At 35.8% G+C, this 18,427-nt stretch overlaps 1 protein-coding gene across 1 annotated transcript; it reads right to left on the minus strand.

The window, feature by feature from the left end:
- Window positions 1–5,898: 5,898 nt before the first annotated feature.
- FUT9 (fucosyltransferase 9) lies at window positions 5,899–7,851 on the minus strand. Its single transcript, XM_028104100.2, has 2 exons — window positions 7,776–7,851; window positions 5,899–6,986 (listed from the first exon to the last, which is right to left on the minus strand). Exons 1-2 carry the CDS (start codon window positions 7,849–7,851, stop codon window positions 5,899–5,901), a joined length of 1,164 nt encoding a protein of 387 aa, XP_027959901.2.
- Between the last annotated feature and the right edge of the window lie 10,576 nt (window positions 7,852–18,427).

Raw genomic sequence — 18,427 nt, forward strand, 5'->3', positions numbered from 1 at the left:
GATGGGGTTTGGGCATCCACAATTTAAAATCTTCTCCAGGTGATCCATATGTGCATCTAGGCCTGAGAAATACTGCTCTAAACCACTCACAACTTAAAAGAAGATTTGGAGACTGTAGATAATCTGCCCCAAATCAAGGGATTAGTTAGCCAGTAAGTACCAAGCTCATGCATGAAATAATTAGGCATATAGAATATCTTGGTTCTTAAAGGAGAGAAACACTTTACTGACATATCCAGGACAATTCCAAGTGAATTAAAGACATTAGCTTGTGTCAGTTGAACAACAGAATACACTCCATTTTATAGGTGGCTATGACATAGACCTCAAACCTGACAACACATCAGAACTATCTGGGGAGATTTTTTTAAAATACAGATTCCAGCTCCCATCTCAGACCCAGAGAATCAGAAATTGTATATTATTAATACTTTCTCAAATGATTCTTATGCAGCTGACCCAGGAAGTTCCAAAGACGTGTATGTGTTTGAGAACCCCTGGCTTAGTCAGGATGGTTTATAAATTATAGCGTGAAGCAGACTAACTTAGGAAATGTATTAAAAGCATGTTTTTTTTTGGACTTGTTTGAAGAGAATTGCCTGAGCAGGGTCAAGGGATCAGTATTGTTCATAAATACCTCTGGTGATTCCAGGTCTGGTGACCCAGGAACCAGGCTGAAATTTTCAGTTACACTGACAAAGACAGCTGACGTTGGAGAGATTTTTTTTTAATTCTTTACAATATTTTCAAAGTAGATCAAAGGAAAAATATATAGTAACTATGAATTAAGAATAACTAAATTTTTTTGGATATATTCAATCTGGCTTACTCAAATTAGGCTCCCTGTCTCCTTGTCATCTGGGAATTTGCCCTGTGCCCACTGCCTCTGAAATTTTTGCATTGATAAAAAGTTGTAAAATATTGTAATAAGAATGTGGATGATATAGAAAAATTTTTAGTATCTTAAAATAATGCTCATTATGGTTGGTTTTCTGTAGGCAATTAAGGTCTCAGTGAATCGTGAGTACATGAATTATAAAAGATGAGGTAGAGAATGAGGGGAAGGAGTTAAAGGAAGAAGTTCAGTTAATTGAGAACTTGTATTCCAAGCACTGGATTAGGTTCTTTCCACATATTAACTTAAATAATCAGTTTTACACCTTAAGTATCTATTCAGAGAAATAAGAGGGAAATCTGTTTGAAATATTTACCTCCAAAAAATGATATGGTTGTTGGAATTTCATTTGCAAATACACGCATACGGTCAATTTAGATCGTTGTTGGAATTTCATTTGCAAATACATGCATATGGTCAGTTTAGATCATAACAGTGTCAGAAGGAGCCTTACAAACAACAAGGTCCAGGGAGGTTAGCTGAATTTCTCAAAATGAGTTTGTTGAACCTATAACCCAGCCTAGCTTTGTCTGGTTTAGCAGGCTCTCTCTGATTTTTGAGAGCTCTATATAATGCTAATGAATATGGATGCATTCAATATGAATTACTGAGAGGGAGAACACTTTGGATCATAGTTGAGCTTACCCATTTGCAAAATGCTACAAAATCTTTAGATGAGAGACATCCAGAAAAAAATATCATCTTAATTGACTGATGTTTGTAGTACAAAGGAGTGCAGTTAGGGAGGAAAGAAACTGCATCTCTCTCCGTGCATAGTTTGGTAATAAATATGTGCCCTTCACAGTGCTTGCACTTTATATTCTCCTCAAATATTAATTGGCTTTCCTATTAGAAACAGTTGGTGTTCATATTTGAATAGAATGTTAACATGTTCCAAATCCTTTAAATCTTTCTTGAAATGTTACTTCTTTTGGGGTGTTAGGATGCAGAAAGAGTGGAAGGACATTAAGCCTTCCTTTGCATCCAATCAGTAAACTGATCAAGGAAATAAATATAAAATATAATCTCTAATTGGTACCAATAAGCTGGAACTGTTATCACACTTAAATAAAATTCTGCATGACCTCCAGTGCAATTCATTGAACAAATATTTGTTGCAATCCTTCTCTGTGATAGGCACTGTGCTTATCTTTTAGATCCTGAAGTTTTTATATTTAATAATTTGTTTGTAATTAATTCATTAAGAAGTTCCCTTAAATGAGATCAGCGTTCAAGGGAACTCAAAGATCTGGTTAAACACAAGGTTATAATGTAAGGACCTAAACCTTGTTTTGGTAGCATTACTTCATTCAAAGACATTTTTTAGACAAAGGCAAAGGCATTACCTTAAGGCTCATGGAATCTAGTTTGAAAATAGGCAATCAAAAAGATATCAATTATATAATTTCCTATTCTTACCATATTTAACCTCCAATTGGAGGCAAGAATTTAAAGCCTCAGCAAATAATTCTTGAATATTCTGTCACTTTATGCCTCAAGTGCTCTGAGCTTTCTAAGCCCTCACAACAGAAAACATATCTGCATGTTCTAGGATTATCAAGACTCATGTAGTAAATGTAAAATTTTAAGCTGATATTGGTTCCCCACTAAGATAATATTTTTCTAGTCTCCATATTATAAAATTTATGGCTGTCATGTAATATGACTGTCAATGTCTTTTTTAAAGAATTTATAATACTGCTGGATATGGAGAATTCAGTATATATTCTTACTAAGAGGACCTATAATAATTAATATTTAAATGTTCAGACCATTGAAGTTAATAGGTTTTTTTTTAATATTTTGGAATAAAACTTTTTAAATGGCCTCTTCTGTTTTATCCCCTGGCATCATTTTTTGTTTTTATAACCAAGAGCAAGCTGATTTTGTTGAATCCACATCTTTCACCATGAGATATCCATTAAAAGAATTACAATCCATGGGATTTATTAATGGAGTGCCTAAGAACCATATACCATCTTCGAGGGTTGCCTTTCACTTAAAATGTAGTGAAAGTTCATTTTCTTCTGCTAAAGCTCAACTCCTAGAATACTTAAAACAGAAAGAATGCTAACAAGTTTGATGTTTTACTATATATTTTTTCAAAAGTCAAAGAGCTTCCCACATAGAGTGTACCATTCCATAGGCCCTAACTAGACCAATAAGGCAGGAATTGAGACATACTTCTATGGGTAGGTGAGACTATGATGAAAAAGAACATAGAATTAAGAGATACAGCACCCTTACATTCCAATCTTGGCTATGTCACTAGCTCTCTCTGTGTGTGTGTGTGTGTGTGTGTGTGTGTGTGTGTGTGTGTGTGAACATGTTTCTTGAATAAATATTATCTCTGGATCTCGTTAACCCATAAATAGAATAAAGGGATTGGTTTGTAAACATTGCTATAATACTTGTCTAGCCCTAAAATTACAGATAAATGCTCCCAGAACTGATGGGGTAAGTTGACACATTCATTTTGGCACTTCAAATTCAGAAAAATTATTCTTCTGGGACCTGGTAGTGGGTCCCAGATAGATAGATGTGCCAGTTAGTTACTTAGTATTATTGCTTTGACTTGGGTCATATTATCAGCATGTGATTATAGTCGGTCTAAAAAAAAGACCAAATTCATAGTTGACAAGAGAGGCAATGCCCTCAGATTTCTCAGTTCTTTGAAATCATGAGCACCCACCACAGCCAAAATGGGTTGTCAAGACACTTAATGCTTTGCTGCTTTTGAGGAAAACAGGTGCTTTCTAAACATGTTAGCCATGCAACCTGTCTAGAACCCTATACTTTTTGTAAGCCAAAAAGATGACAAAGTCAGTGTAAATGTATGAATTAGACTTTTTTAACCTGATGAAATAAACATGGGTGAGATCTGCCCTTATCTAGGAGGGCATCCACACAGACACACCATTTCTTGATGCAGTGTGGTTAGAAGAGATAATATGGAGGAAATCTACATTGGGCCAAATGAGTAAACAAAGCTTGCAGCTCAGAAATATGTCAAATCCCTGAGCAATTAGGGAAATTTGCTATCTTATTTTCATTATATCAGCAGTGACTCATATAAACTCCACCGAGAGGAGTACGTGCATAAACATAGACTTGAAGAAAGCTTTCGTGTATCTCTCCACTTAAGTGTAAGTTCCTGTAGGGCAGTGAGAGTACTTTGTTCATCTTTAGCTCTGGTTAGGGCATTGCCTGACACAACATGCCTGTTCGACATGGGTAAAGAAATGAACCTGAGGATCAAACAGTCCTCCATCTAATGACAGGATCTTCCTCTGTTCCAATCCTTCTAGTTCTCCAGAGAGCTCATTCCCACACAAGGCAGTTTGGGGTATGGGACATAGCTCCTACTTACTGAACTCAAGTTTGCCTCTATCTAACTTCCATTTGATGCAGAAGATGGTGGACTTGTGTTCTGCTAATGTTAACATGTAACAGGACTATTAGAATAAGTCACAATTGGATCCAAAAGGATGTCATCACAACATTCTGGTTCTTTTGATGGGTTTTTGGCCTGAATGGAATAGTCATTAAAGATTCTGTTGGGAAATGCTTTTCTTGAAGAACCCTTAACATCCCATCTTTTCTCACCTACTAATCTCTGCTTATATTCAGCTCTCAACCTCACAGAGGAAAATTGCTGTATTGCAACTGCAGGTTCAGGGATGAATTTTCCAAGAACTTAGTGTAATGACAAGTTTATTTTGGTTCTGTAAAGCCCTGAGGGCCATGGTCACATGTGCTATATATGAATAATTATGAAAATGAAATAAAAAATATCATTCCAGTTAATATTTCTATGCTAGAACTGTCACTTTATTGAAACAAACAAAAATTTTCCCATGATTTTCAATGACATTCATTTATTCATTCAATAAATGTGCATTGAGATCTTACTCTGGGTTAGCATTGTGTGTTTTCTATAGATCTTCACTTTATTATGTTTAATATCTTATATATAACACCTTAATGATAGTTTTATTTAGGTTCTTTTAAATGATAGGGCAAACCTCTAAAATGTTTTGTCTATTTATTTGTCCACATGGTAAAATGAAACTTTTAAATATCAGGGCTTAGAAAAAATATTTTAAATTTATATGTTATTCAAAATTGTACATAAATGTACCACTTATAAATATGATTTGTATCTATACACATTCTTTTCCTTTGTTATTTGAGGAAATTATTTGCTTTATTATAAGTGTAAGGACTGGGAAGGGAACTATCCTAGATAGTAAGTGTTGTCAGGATTATTTCCCAGGTTCTACAAATCCCCCAAAATTGGATATTTAAAAATACTTGAATAATTTAACTTAAGATCATGAGAACAAGTGGCTGGCTGCATTTGCAAGTCAGCTTAATGAAAATAAATGAGAAGTCTAATAGCTTCCTGAATAAAACAGTTCTGCTTCACTATCTTTCTTATTCACTGCATGAATAACTCTCCCTTCACAAAAAATGTGGTGAACAGGTAAAAAGTAGATCAAATAGAGACAGTCCACACACTTTGTTCACTTTGAAGTCAAAGAGGTTTAGAACTCAATTACAAATGCTTTTCCTTTGTTACATTATGCAAACTTGGAACTAGAGATTATAATATTTAGTGAAAATATTTCATATTTTAAGATGTGCATCTTCATCTCCCAAATAGCTTAAATAGCTGATCAATGTAGAAACAACAATCATATCACAAACTTACACTACAAACAACTACAAAATGTGAAAAACAATGTTTACAAATGGTAGCAAAGAATAAATTAATTTTCAGTGCACATAATTGGGTATGTACAGGATAATTTAAAACCAAAGGGAGTGATTGCTAATGCTGAGCTCTCAGAAATCTCCATCAAAATATACATGTCACCCAAGAGAGAGTGATAAAAATAAATTGTGACACAAAAGCAAAATGTTGTCTCTCTTCTTATCCTCAAAACTTGGATGATAGCTCACCAAAATAATTTTTCCAAGTGTGCAAATGATGGAAAACTTTAATTCCAAAACCACTTCTCTAAATTACCAACAGATTTATATTCTTGATGCCTTTTCACGTGATCACAAGCCAAGCATGCATGTGATTCCCAAAATCGTGGAAGATTCACTGTGAAATCCTTCCTCCAGTTAAAGTAACTAAGGTATAACTTATTGTTTTTGTCAACTTCTTTCAGATACTTGGCTAGCTCACTGGGAGAGTTATAATCTTCCACATGAATGAATGAATCTGCTGGAATATAATTCTCATAATTTTCCCTAGATGGCCCCAGAACAACAGGTACAGAGCCAGCTAGAAAAGCATTGTAGAGCTTTTCTGTGATGTAATCTTTGTGGATTGAGTTTTCAAAAGAAAGATAAAATTTGCAAGTAGATATGGTAGGAATCAAATTTTTATCATTCACATACTCTCCAAATGCTTGCCCATAGGTATGGATTTCAATGCTTTTGCTTAGCTCATTGTAATACTTGACCCTCGCATGCTCAGGGTTCCAGTTACTTACAACCCAGCACACTAACTTCTCTTTGCTTGGCACTTCAAACACGAAGGGGTTTGTGCTCACCGTCAAGAAGCCGTAAGGCACTTGGATATCTGAGTCACGGCGGTAAGTCAGAGTCAAGTTGAACAGGTGTTCGATGCCACTCTTTTGGGGCGTGTGAGTTGGTGATTCCAAATTCATCCAAATCCATTTCTGGAAGGGTGGCCTAGCCTGCTGTGGTAAGTTAGTCAGATCCCAACTGATGTCTCGGTGATGGATCAGAACTGCATGAGATTTGTTGTATAGAGAACGGTCTGTTGTGAGATGGCATCCTTGGATGTTGAACATTGCTTGGCAAGATGTAAGGTCAAAGGTCTGCCCAAATGGCCACACCCAAATCAGGATAGTAGTTTCATTAAAATAATCAGTTTTGGTGGAGAAGAAGTTTTTCATTTTCAGCACTGAGCTGGCCGACTCCATTGGACTGAAGATCCAGCTGTTGGTGGGTTTGATGTAAATGAGCAGACATGCCATGAAGCAGCCCAGGATAATGCAGACAATTAAAAATGGGCGGAGAATTCCTTTGGATGCTGATGTCATAATTTTTTCTGTGAAACAGAAAGAGAAAAATAGAGGGGTAGGTAGGGGTAGTGATGAAAAGTTAATCATAAATATAATTTGAGATTAACAGGTGATGCATCTCAAAATACACTTAATCACAAAATCAGTTGCATTTTCCTTTTTTAGTGTTTTATAAACCATTAGAAAAATGGAGCTTTTATTAAGCCAAGAAACTGCTTTTGAAAGGAACTTTCCCCTGAACTCCATAAATAATGAGTCAGAATTTGTTATAAGTGTGCCAGCATATCTTCCAGCCTGGTTACATTTGTTTTCAATGTCATCCTTACCTGTTATATTTTTATTTGTTTCTAGAAAGCTGGCACAAAGACGAGCATCACCAAGGCTATGACTAAAATTTTTAATACTTTGAAACCACATCAGATCTGTGACCATTCCTTAGTTTATATAACTATTATTAATTATATATGTAATTATTATAATTATTTACTAGTGCATTTTTGAGACTGTAATATAACTTTGCAGTTCAAATAGAATTCAGTAGAAACCAAACTTTTTTTAAAAAAAAGTTTTGTTTTGGTTTCTTGATATAAGTTCATCTTCCCTGCCAAAAATGCATCACAATAGTCCTCTTGTAAAAGATGGCAGCTCTTGGTTTGATATCTGTTGTTTGTTTTGTTTTGTTTTTTAGTAAAGTACACTGATGCAAAAATTTGATAAAGTAAAATACTAGGTTGTGATAATAAAATGCTCTAGTGGCATTAGAAAAACATTCTCATGTGGTATCAGGGCATTAAAAAAAGTTTTTCCTGGGGCACCTGGGTGGCTCAGTCGGTGAAGAGGCTGCCTTTGGCTCAGGTCATGATCCCAGGGTCCTGGAATCGAGCCCCACATTGACCTCCTTGCTCAGCGGGGAGCCTGCTTCTCCCTCTCCCTCTGCCTGCCTCTCTGCCTACTTGTGCTCTCTCTCTCTGTCAAATAAATAAAATCTTTAAAAAAAAAAGTTTTTTCTTAGCATTAAAATGACATTAGTATAATAAAAATAAATGGATTCTCAAAAGAAAAGAAATATGTTTCATGGAGAACAATACTGATCTTGTGAATTATAGCAGATTCCTGCTAATAAGATGAATTAAGGCTTTTTTTTTTTAATACAAGAGTCTTCAAGGTTTTTCCTCTTTGACATTCATGTCTTCTTATGAATATGAACACAAAGATAAAATATGTAATATGTTTGCAAAACTGTCTTTTGATCAAATTCTTACTGATCCTCTGAAATACATTATTCTTTTCACCAAAATAATGTGGTCTATCAATTTCATGTTCATTAAAATATTTTGAAATCTTGATCAAAAGCTAGTGTAGAAACAGGAGAGGTTTCCTTCAAGAAAAAAGGGAGAAATTGTTCTTTATTTAATTACCTAAATTTATGTGAACATTTAAAAAATCACATTTTTTGGTTGTTGTTATGAAGTTTTTCTTAAAGCATATGACATTCCCTAGGTAGTTCCCTTGATTCTGTGAATCCAGATTCTGGATATTATATCCAGGAGCACTCCCAGAACAGAATTATTGGAATCAATGACTGAGACTTACCATCAAATTTAGCTTCAGCCCTGTCCAGTCAATAACAAAACGAAAATAAAAAAGTGTCTACCAAATATGTTCAGAAACTATTAATTAACTCCTGAGCTACAGAGAAAATAGGACTATGAAAGAAATCTCAACTGTTTAGAACTAAATGACATTGTTGGCACTACATGACAGATTTGGTGGAATGTGGCTAAAACAGTACTTTATTTAAAGGAAATTTACAGGTTTGCACAGTTTTTGGGAAATTAACAAAATTGCCAATTGAACAAGCTGGACAAAAAATAATGGGCCAAAGCTAAAGAAATAAGAAGTAAAAAATTAAGATAAGGATTGAAATCATTGAAATTCAGAGCAGAAATTTGAGAGGGTTGATAACATCACATGTAACTATGTGAGGTGATGAATGAATTAAACTTACTGTAATAATCATTTTGCAATATACACATATATCAAACCATTATGGTGTACCCCTTAAACTAATATAATGTTATATGTCAATTATAACTCAATAAAACTGGAAAAAATACTAAAATATACCTCACACAAGAATAATCAAGAAAAAGGGAAATTCAACTTATTTTATTGTTTTAGGAAATTCAATTTAAATATAAAAAAGGAGCAAATGATTATGCAACAGAAAAAAAATAAGAAATGACCATATGGAGTAATTTTATGCTCATGAATTTGAAAAACTGATGAAACGGATGGTTATATATCTGCACAACTAGAAAAATGCCAATTTTAATAAGAAATTCTTATTAAACAAATAGCAGTTAGTGAAGTGGAATTGATAAATGATAACTGAAAACAAACAGTAGACCTAGATGGCTTTGTAGGAATGATAACAATTGTTCAATGAATAGAGAACACTGTCATTTAAAAATATTCTAGGAAACAGAAAAATAAATAAAGAAGCTTAACTCATTATGTGAAGCCCATTATTAACCTATTACCAAAAGAAAATATAAAAAGTTAAAAAAGTCTATTTCACTTATGAACACAGATACAGACATTGGCAATAAAGAGTATTAAATATATTATGACACAATTCAAGAGGTTTATGTAGGTTCATGTACATTTGATCCTACTTTATAAATTTAACTAGTTGGACAATCTTTAAATTCTTACTAGACTCTGGGATCTACAGACTAAGGAAAGTTACTGGAAGGATCTCTTTTTTAATGGAGTAATACTAACCTTTAATATACATGATTTGACTGAGCAATGAAGTGTTTTTCTCCTATGAGACCAATGTTTAATGATGTTTAGAAATGTTCTCATTGATGGGGTGCCTGCGTGGCTCAGTTGGTTAAGCATCTGACTCTTGATTTCAGCTCAGGTCATGATCTCAGGGTTGTGAGATTGAGCCACACTTGGGTTCCACACAGCCTGGAACCTGTTTAAGATTCTCTATCTCCCTCTCTCTCTCTCCTTCTGCCCCTCCCCTCCACTCATTTGCACTCTCTCTCCCTCTCTCGAAAGAAGAGAGAGAGAGAGAGAGAGAGAGAGAGAGAGAGAAATGTCCTCTTTGAAAAAGTTTTAAGTCCTTTTTGAATTGAAACGCAATTGGCAAAAACTAAGTAAATGATGTCAATTCATTGCAGTAAGGTTACAACTTTAATAACCCCTGTTCAGTAACTGCTCACTCTCAGCCAGGTCTTATGCTAAGCACTTTGCACACATCATTTCCTTTAATCCTCATAGAACCTCTATCAAGAAAGTCTTTTATCACCTCTTCTTTACAGATGAAAAAACTGAGGGCTGGGGCACCTGGGTGCTTCAGTTGGTTCAATGTCTGCCTTTGCCTCAGGTCATGATCCCGGGGTCCTGGGATTGAGCCCCAGGTCCGGCTTCCTGCTCGGTGGGGAGTCTGCTTCTCCCTCTGCCCTTCCCCCTGCTCATGCTCTCTCTCAAATAAATAAATAAAATCTTAAAAAAAAAAAGAAAAAGAAAAAACTGAAGGCCAGAGATATAAGTAGCTAGCTTAACCATTGGGTTATGTTCTTTCTCACCTTCTACAATCTTCTTTGAACAAATAATACAAACATCAATTGTCTATTGAGGTGCATTTGGCACTTCAAGTTTTATTGTCTTGATTTCTCTGGGCTCTACCCTTTATAATTGAGGACTGTTTATCCATGCATTAAATTTAGAGCAATTTCCCTTAACAGGAATACCTGATGCTTATATGATACTTAGTAGTGTCAAACATTGATCTTAGCACTTACGTTAACATACATACATATATATACACACAAACACATATATTACCTCATTGTAATCCCATTTTATTGATAAAGAAACTGAGGCCTCTAACGGTTAAGAAACTTGCCCGGGGTCACCCAGTTCAGAAGTGGCAGAGCACACTTTCAAACAAACCCAGATCATTGGTTCCAGTTCGGGTCATGAGCACTACATTTTATGTTCACTGATTCTCCAGGTTGCAGCCAGTGAACGTAATAACCAGAATGCAAGCTCTATGAAGGGTTTTGTTTCTTCACTCCTTTATCCTCATCACCAGAATACAGTAGGTGTTTAAGAAATGCTATATATATATATATATATATATATATATATATATATATATATATATTGCATGAATGAGTGGGTGGATTGCTGAATCCTTACCATGTGCAAGGTAAAATCCTTGGTAACAAGATAAGCAAGAATGAGCCAAGTGTGAATGAAGAAATAGATACTTAGTTGCTTTCTATGTGCATTTAACATGTATACCTTTAGAGAATAACTACCATCACAGTTAACATACAGATATTTCTAAACATCTGTAACATGAGCAAAATCTCCTAGTTTTGCTTCTCTTTGTCATGTGTTAAAGTTGGCATCTATCTAGTACACTTTAATTCCATGACTCCTTTTTTGGCCAAATGAAAAAAAAAAAGGTCACTAGGCAAGAAACAATGTTCTTTTCATTGTGTGCCTCTCAGTTTTTCTGCTTCCTGGACATTTTGTATTGAGGTTCTTTTTGTTAACTCTCTGCACACCTCTCCCCTCAGCTTTTCATTGCTAATGGGGTCAATTACTGAACAGTAGGGACAGTTACTCAGTAACCCCTGCTTTGTACAGAAACTGTTAGGAAAGTTTGCCTCTTGGAGCCTAATTGACATCCCCTTGACAGGAACCTTCAAACCTACTCCTCATAACTAAAATTCAGTTGGATACCCAACACATCTTGAACTGTTAATCTATACAAACTGTTTTTAAAGCACCCACAGCAGTGTTATTTAAGCTCTCACCAGAGAGAGCAATACATTTATAGCATAAAGCAAATTATAACAATAAATAGTATAATTATAAATTCACAATTATTTTTGATAGTCTCAAGTACCATAAAAAATATAAAGACATTACAATTAAGAATTAACAAAATCTTCAGTAAAAGTATAACTTGATGGGATTTGGTGTGCATACAATTCTGCTTTCCATTAAGAAACAATCTTCTGTGTCACACTGTGGGAATGTTCCACTGAGAGTTAAAGAACAGAAGGAAGCTTGGAATAGAAGAGGTTCAAGTGTGATTCTCACATCATAAATATGCTTCACGGTATTAGGGAGAGAAATGTAAAACCAAAGAGAATAGGAGGCTTCTCTAAGGAATGGTAATTCTACTTTTTTTGGTGTGTGTGTGTGTGTGTGTGTGTGTGTGTGTGTGTGTGTGTGTGTGTGTGTGTGTTGAATCCTTATTTTACATTGAAAGAAATGGGTATATTTAGAATAGAATTCAATACTGCCTAAAACTTAAAAGACAGAAGAAGATGTTTGGGTATTAACTTGCTCCTTGGGACTTTATTCCTAGATAGCAGCCACCCCCCTCATTCTTCAACCCACTTCTCTGGCTCACGGTAGCAGGTGTGTGGGGTTGGAAGAGAGTTTCCCTTATGCCCTCAGGAGGTCTTGAGTCAACATGTTTGCCAATCATTGTGTAGTACACCTATTCTCTATTTGTTGTGTGGTGCACAGTGGGATGATTCTTGAAATGGTAAGACTTTTCATCCACGTAAAGACCAGAACTTTGGATCCACTTAGGGATCTTCTGATTGGTTCAGACCAGCTTCCAAGACCAGAAATGAATGATTGACAAATTAAGTGGACTAAAGTTAGAAATAGTTAAAGAAAAATAATGATTGTCATTCATTGTGACTTCTTCCCTGTTATAATAAAATTTGTAAAGTGCTTTAGAGAGTGCCTGGACCAGAGAAAGCACTATGTAAGTGTTTGCTATTATGTTACTACTCTCAGTTACAGTCAAGAATCAGAGCTCCCACCATAGCTGACATTCTTTTGGAATAATAAACCCTTCTTATGTCTATGCAAATTATTACCATTTCTAACAACACACACACACACACACACACACACACATCTCCTCTAAGTTCAAAACATAACTCATTATTAAAAAATTCTGGATAAATATATAATATAAAATTTCTAATGAATACAAACAGGGTCTTTCAATAGTTCATGGAATCACATTTTTAACAAAAGGTTACTCTATGAACATATTATGTTTAAAGGATTCTATAGCAGATATTTGTTGGTTTTCACTGTCTGAATCACTCTCCCTTCTTCTGATAATAATACCCCAATTTTCTATTGAGATACTACCTCTCTCCACCTGTGTGAAATCTGTGGGATTGCAGAGTATTTCCCCATTTCCTAACCAACGTTGGGCAGAAGATCTAGATCATTCAAACTCTGTCTCTGGGACTTGGAAACTTGAGTGGAAGAGTCAGGATGGAAAATGTTGGAGCTGATTAATCACATTAAGACTCCCTTACAAGACAGTTATGTAAACTCTACTACCTGCATCCAAGTTGCTGCTTGGGATCCTGCCTTCCTGGGCTTCGTTCTTCAGCTATTCCTTCAGTTCTAAGAGCTATCCATAAACTTGCAATAATTTCCTTTTTGTCTATGTTAATTATAATTGTTTTTATTACTTGAAACAAACAAATCCAAGCAAACAACCACAACAAAACAAACCTTAAGCAAGCAAGCAAACAAACAAACAAAAACCCAACTAATTATCTCACCTCCTCTTTTTTTCTTCCTGAAGCTTAAGAAGTATATACCTAGAATCCTTCAAAATATGTCCATAATTATGTGGATTAAAAAAACTACATATAAATTCTCAAAACAACAAACATAACTCTTCACTTTATGTTAAGCTATGGACTCCACCCAGAATTTAGGTATTTGGTGGTAGGTGGTATCTAATTGAACTATTACTAATCTGTTTGGTCAGTTCAAAGAACAATGATGTTCCTCACATAATCATTATGGTGTTTGGTGTCATGATATTAATATGGATTCTGCAAAAGTCTTCTAAATATTACCCTGACTGTTCATAATTTTAATTGCCCATATTTATTTTGAGGGGTTGTTTTTGTTATTGTTTTGTTTCGCTTTTACTTCTTCCTATGACTTTTATGCTAAGATCCTTTCCAAGAATAAAAATGTCTTATATTTTCAATACTATATACCAAATTATATTCTGCCTCGAGGTACTGTAAAACTTTATATATTCATCACTTCACTTTCAAAGATTCCCTTGACACTTCACGTTCCACTGAACCTTTCTCATGGGCATTCCTGCTCTGAGTCCTCACAGTTCTCCCCATTAGATTCTGAGCCAAATGCCTTCTGTCCTTGGGAGAGATGCCATTTACTTTTTGTCAAGAAGACATTGGTTGATCTTTGGAATGCTATCAAATTTGTGTTTGCCAACCTTTCTCAAAGACCTTTGGGTATTATCTCTGGTATTTCCATGGGTGAACCTCTTTTATTTCCTCCAAACACTGGAGAGGTTACCTCCAAAATATGCCGGTTTTAATGGTTGCCCATGCTTTTCCTGAATATTCCTCAGAATGCGCTCTAGCACATACAAGAATTCCCTAATTTATTTCTGTAGTGGCTTCCTCTTTAAGGACATTACCTCAAACTGCTCAAAAATGTCTCTCTTTTCTTTCCATTTTCATTTTTGTCTCATGCATTGGTTTCCTTTGGTGTGCAAACAGCCAAAGGCTGCTTTTCCTGCATGGCGAACTTACTCGTCATGAGCAGTCTCTACATTCACTCTCTTTGAAATTTCTTTCCAATTCAGGGATTAACTTTTTTCAGTTTGATCTTTTATCTGCTTTCTTCTCTTCCTACTTGTACTCACTACTTCTCAGTCACTGTCTTTATTCATTTTAGAAGCTCTATTTACCGGCCTTAGCTGCAGCTAGAGCAATCAGATCTGACCCTGAGCCCAAGTGTTTCTTGGCTCCTGGGCTACCTTCCTGAGGGAATACCACAGGCAGGGCCAGGGGTGCTCTCTGGCAGCTTCCTAGAACATGCTTTCTGGAATTCCTTGAGGCCAACATTCTTCCATAATTTGGCTGTCAGCACCAGTGCTTTTTATTAATTATTGTCAGATTGTAGCCCATAGCAGCCAGCCAATGAAAGTCAGGGGAGCCTTAAAAAAAAAAAACAAAAACAAAACCCAAACTCTCATTTTGAGCTGATATATTACTATGTGTTCCCGACTCCGAAGATGAGACGTTTTTTTCTTCCAGATGACAAAGTAGAGTAGCTTTTTCCTGACATCTCCTTGTCCTTCAAATCCACACCCTACCTAGTACCATTTATGCCTGCTAAATAATCCTTAGATTAGTTGACTTCTTTCTAGTTCTCTAGGTACAGCATCTATCACCTCTTGTATAGACTTATGACCTTGCTTTCTCAGTGGTACATTTGGCACTCACTTTTGATCCATTCAATTGATTTGATTCACAATGCAGTAGACCAGTGGTTCTGAAAAGTGTGGTCACCAGACCAGCAACAGCATCAGCATCACCTGGGATCTTGTAAGAAATGGGATTCTGCCACCCTAACCTAGATAAAAGGAATCAGAAACTGGGCTGTGGACCAACAATCCATCTTAAAAAGTCCTCTAAATGATTCTGAAATACAAAAGGTTTAAGAATCCCTGCAGTGGAGTCATCTTCTCAAACCGTGGATCATACTGTATAAGGTTCTTCAATGAATTCCAATTACTTTTAAGATAAAGTAAAAAAGTCTTACTGTAGCTTAAACAGCCCGGGATGATGGGGAACCTGCCTCTGCCTCCAATCTCAGTGCTGCCATGTTCCCTTCTGCATTCCCGGCATGGCCTGAGGGAGTCACTGTACCAGCTCTCCCTTTTTCCCTGGAGCAACTTCCCTCCTCTCTTTGTTGATTTCCTCTTTTTTGCTCCACTGGAAGTTGCTTATGAAAGGATTCCTGACAACCTCCCAACACCCACCCTCCTACATACACACTAAATCAAAGGCCCCTAGTACAAATCTCATGGTACTATCTGTCATTTTTACAAAGCACTTACCACAGTAGCTAGTGTACCTATATTTGTGTATTTGATTAGTGTTGTTGCCTCTGTTTGGCTGTAACAAGGCTCATATAATAAGCATCGGGTTTTTTCCTCAGTATTCAATCCCTAGAGCCTAGTCAGAGTTGGTATATCCTTGCTGTCAACAAATGTTTTTTTTTTTTTTTTTGAGTGACCAAGTAGTTAACAATTATTGAACATTTGCAATGTTCCAGGAACAGGGCTAAGACTTTTCAATAAATTTTATCATTTTATTTTCAGGAAAAAATTATTTCTTTTGTGCATTTAAAAAATAAATACATTTCACTTTCTATATGCCAAACATGATTCTGAGCACTTAAGAAATAGTAATTCTCTTAAATTCATGATGATGAGATAAAATATACACTATAATTACATTCATTTTAGAGGTGAGGAAACTGATGCACATCAATTTGGCTCATGTCACACCGGTAAGTGATAAATCAAGATGTGGACACTAATGACTTGAGTCTGAAAAGTGTTGCTCTAAAAATTCATGTTAAGAATTGAGAATTCCAGCTTATAATTGCAAAGCTGTGAATTCTGTGAATTATAGGATTTAAAATTTATTTTATGACCTATATTGCTCTGAAGTTATTGTTCATTAGAACAAACTAGATCACCAACACTTCATCTCTACTCTTATCCTGGAAACCAATGGCCAGAAACAGAAAACTAGAAGTTTTAGATAATTCTCATCCTGTCCCCAAGAGAGTGCAGATGGGTGAATTAGAGCAGGGGAGGAGTCTAGCTTTGTTTTGTTATTAGGCTGTTTATAAAGCAATTCCAGGAATATAAAGAATAATCGACACATTTGCAATTGGTAATCCAGGCCTCTCTGATAGTTGTATTCCCTGATAGCCACATTCTCTTTCAGGTGAATTCCTTATGTGCTGCTTTGTTGAGTCAGCTTTGAAAATTCACCAACCTTAAAGAGCCAGGTTGCCTAAAAATAATAAAGGTAGAGAAAAATAATCATTTCAATAAAAATTCCAATTATATCCCAGAGTTTGTGCACACAATGTCATCAGTTAACATTTTTTAAAGGATTTACGCATATTTAACCATTGCTTAAGACAGAATAAAGAATTTCTTTTCTGTAAGTTTTACTTTCCAAATTCTCTGTTTCCCAGCGGACTACTACACAGGGTCATATGCTTTTAATGATTGTGTTATGATTGTTTGAACTTCATCAGTCTTACTATCAATAATCTCTTTAAGGTATCCTTCAGTTGTTTTCGTATAAGATCATGGGAGGCAGTTTCATATGGACCCAAACCTATCTGGCAGCAACAGTCACCATCTACCGCCTCTGTCATTCTTCCTCATTTGGCTACCACGGGTCTGAGAATACAATCGATGCAGCCTCACTCTGCTCCTACCATCAAACGTGTAGGCCTAGAATCTCAAACCCAGCTGTCCCCTGACCTCTGACCTTCTGGGTGCCAGAGTTTCTGGGTTCCCATTACAGTTGGAAGACTATCTGAATCAAACTCTGTCACTGACTCTAGCAGCTTTGACTATGTCAACACACTCACAATATCTTTCCCACAACATTTCCCTTAATTTCTGGTCCTCTCTGCTAACTGTGGAGGCTTTAGTTCAGTGTCCAAGGCAAGGAAATAGATCCATGAGAAACAAACTGCTTTATGTTCCTCAGCTCTTTCCTACACACTTTCTCCAACATTAAAATTCTTGCTTTTCAAGTTACAAAAATAAAAATGAAAACAAAGCAACACACCATCGTGCATGTCAAAAGATGTTAACAGGTACTAAGAAGAAGGTTGCTATAATAAAAGAACATATCTACCTATAGAGGTAAACACTATGTTAGATGGGGCATTGCCATGGCAACAGTTTGTGGATCACACCAAATTTTACAGGCTGATCATCTTTTGAACTCATGTGAAACTAATTAGCACCAGCTTCACGGGGTTTAAATAAAAACACATCACTGTAGTTAATGAAGAGATTCTGAAACTTCAAGTCAAATCTACAGTAAGAGAATAGGCCAGTAAGAACTAAAACAGAAAGGATAAGCCGCTAAGAAACCAACAGCCTAAGAGACACTATGATAAAATTGTGGCTAAAGGGATCTCAGGAAAGAAGCAAGTTTAATCAACTTGCAACTGAGTAATCTGAAAATGAACTGATTGATTAAGATACTTAACAAAGATGATATTAGAATAAAGGTAGAAATGAGGAATTTAGAAGCAAAAGATGCAAGAGTAAAAAACCCTTAATTTTAAGATACAAATACTCCAATCCTTGGAGGGTGGGTTGGGGGGAGGACTTCCATTGAATCACCATTTCTCAGCTTGGCCCCAGTGGCTTCTTTCTCCTCAAGGGTCATCTAACATTCCTATTCTGATTTCATTCCTAATAAATAATCTTTTGAATATTCAGTTCACCAAGTAGTTGAAGACTCAGAAGAAAGTACCATATTTGGCGAACATAGTAGAGAAAAAGAAAAGA

This window comes from Eumetopias jubatus, unplaced genomic scaffold (genome assembly GCF_037043125.1).
Source record: "Eumetopias jubatus isolate StellerSeaLion01/CBP00866 unplaced genomic scaffold, mEumJub1_p1.0 scaffold_6, whole genome shotgun sequence".
Lineage (NCBI taxonomy): Eukaryota > Metazoa > Chordata > Mammalia > Carnivora > Otariidae > Eumetopias > Eumetopias jubatus.

Excerpts from the sequence above, each read along its gene's own strand:
- FUT9 (XM_028104100.2), bottom strand. The coding sequence starts at position 7,851 with ATGTGGGGCTCGATTCCAGGACCCTGGGATCATGACCTGAGCCAAAGG. Across the intron at positions 6,987-7,775 it reads TCACCGACTGAGCCACCCAG|AAAAAATTATGACATCAGCA; the intron begins GTGCCCCAGGAA and ends TCTGTTTCACAG.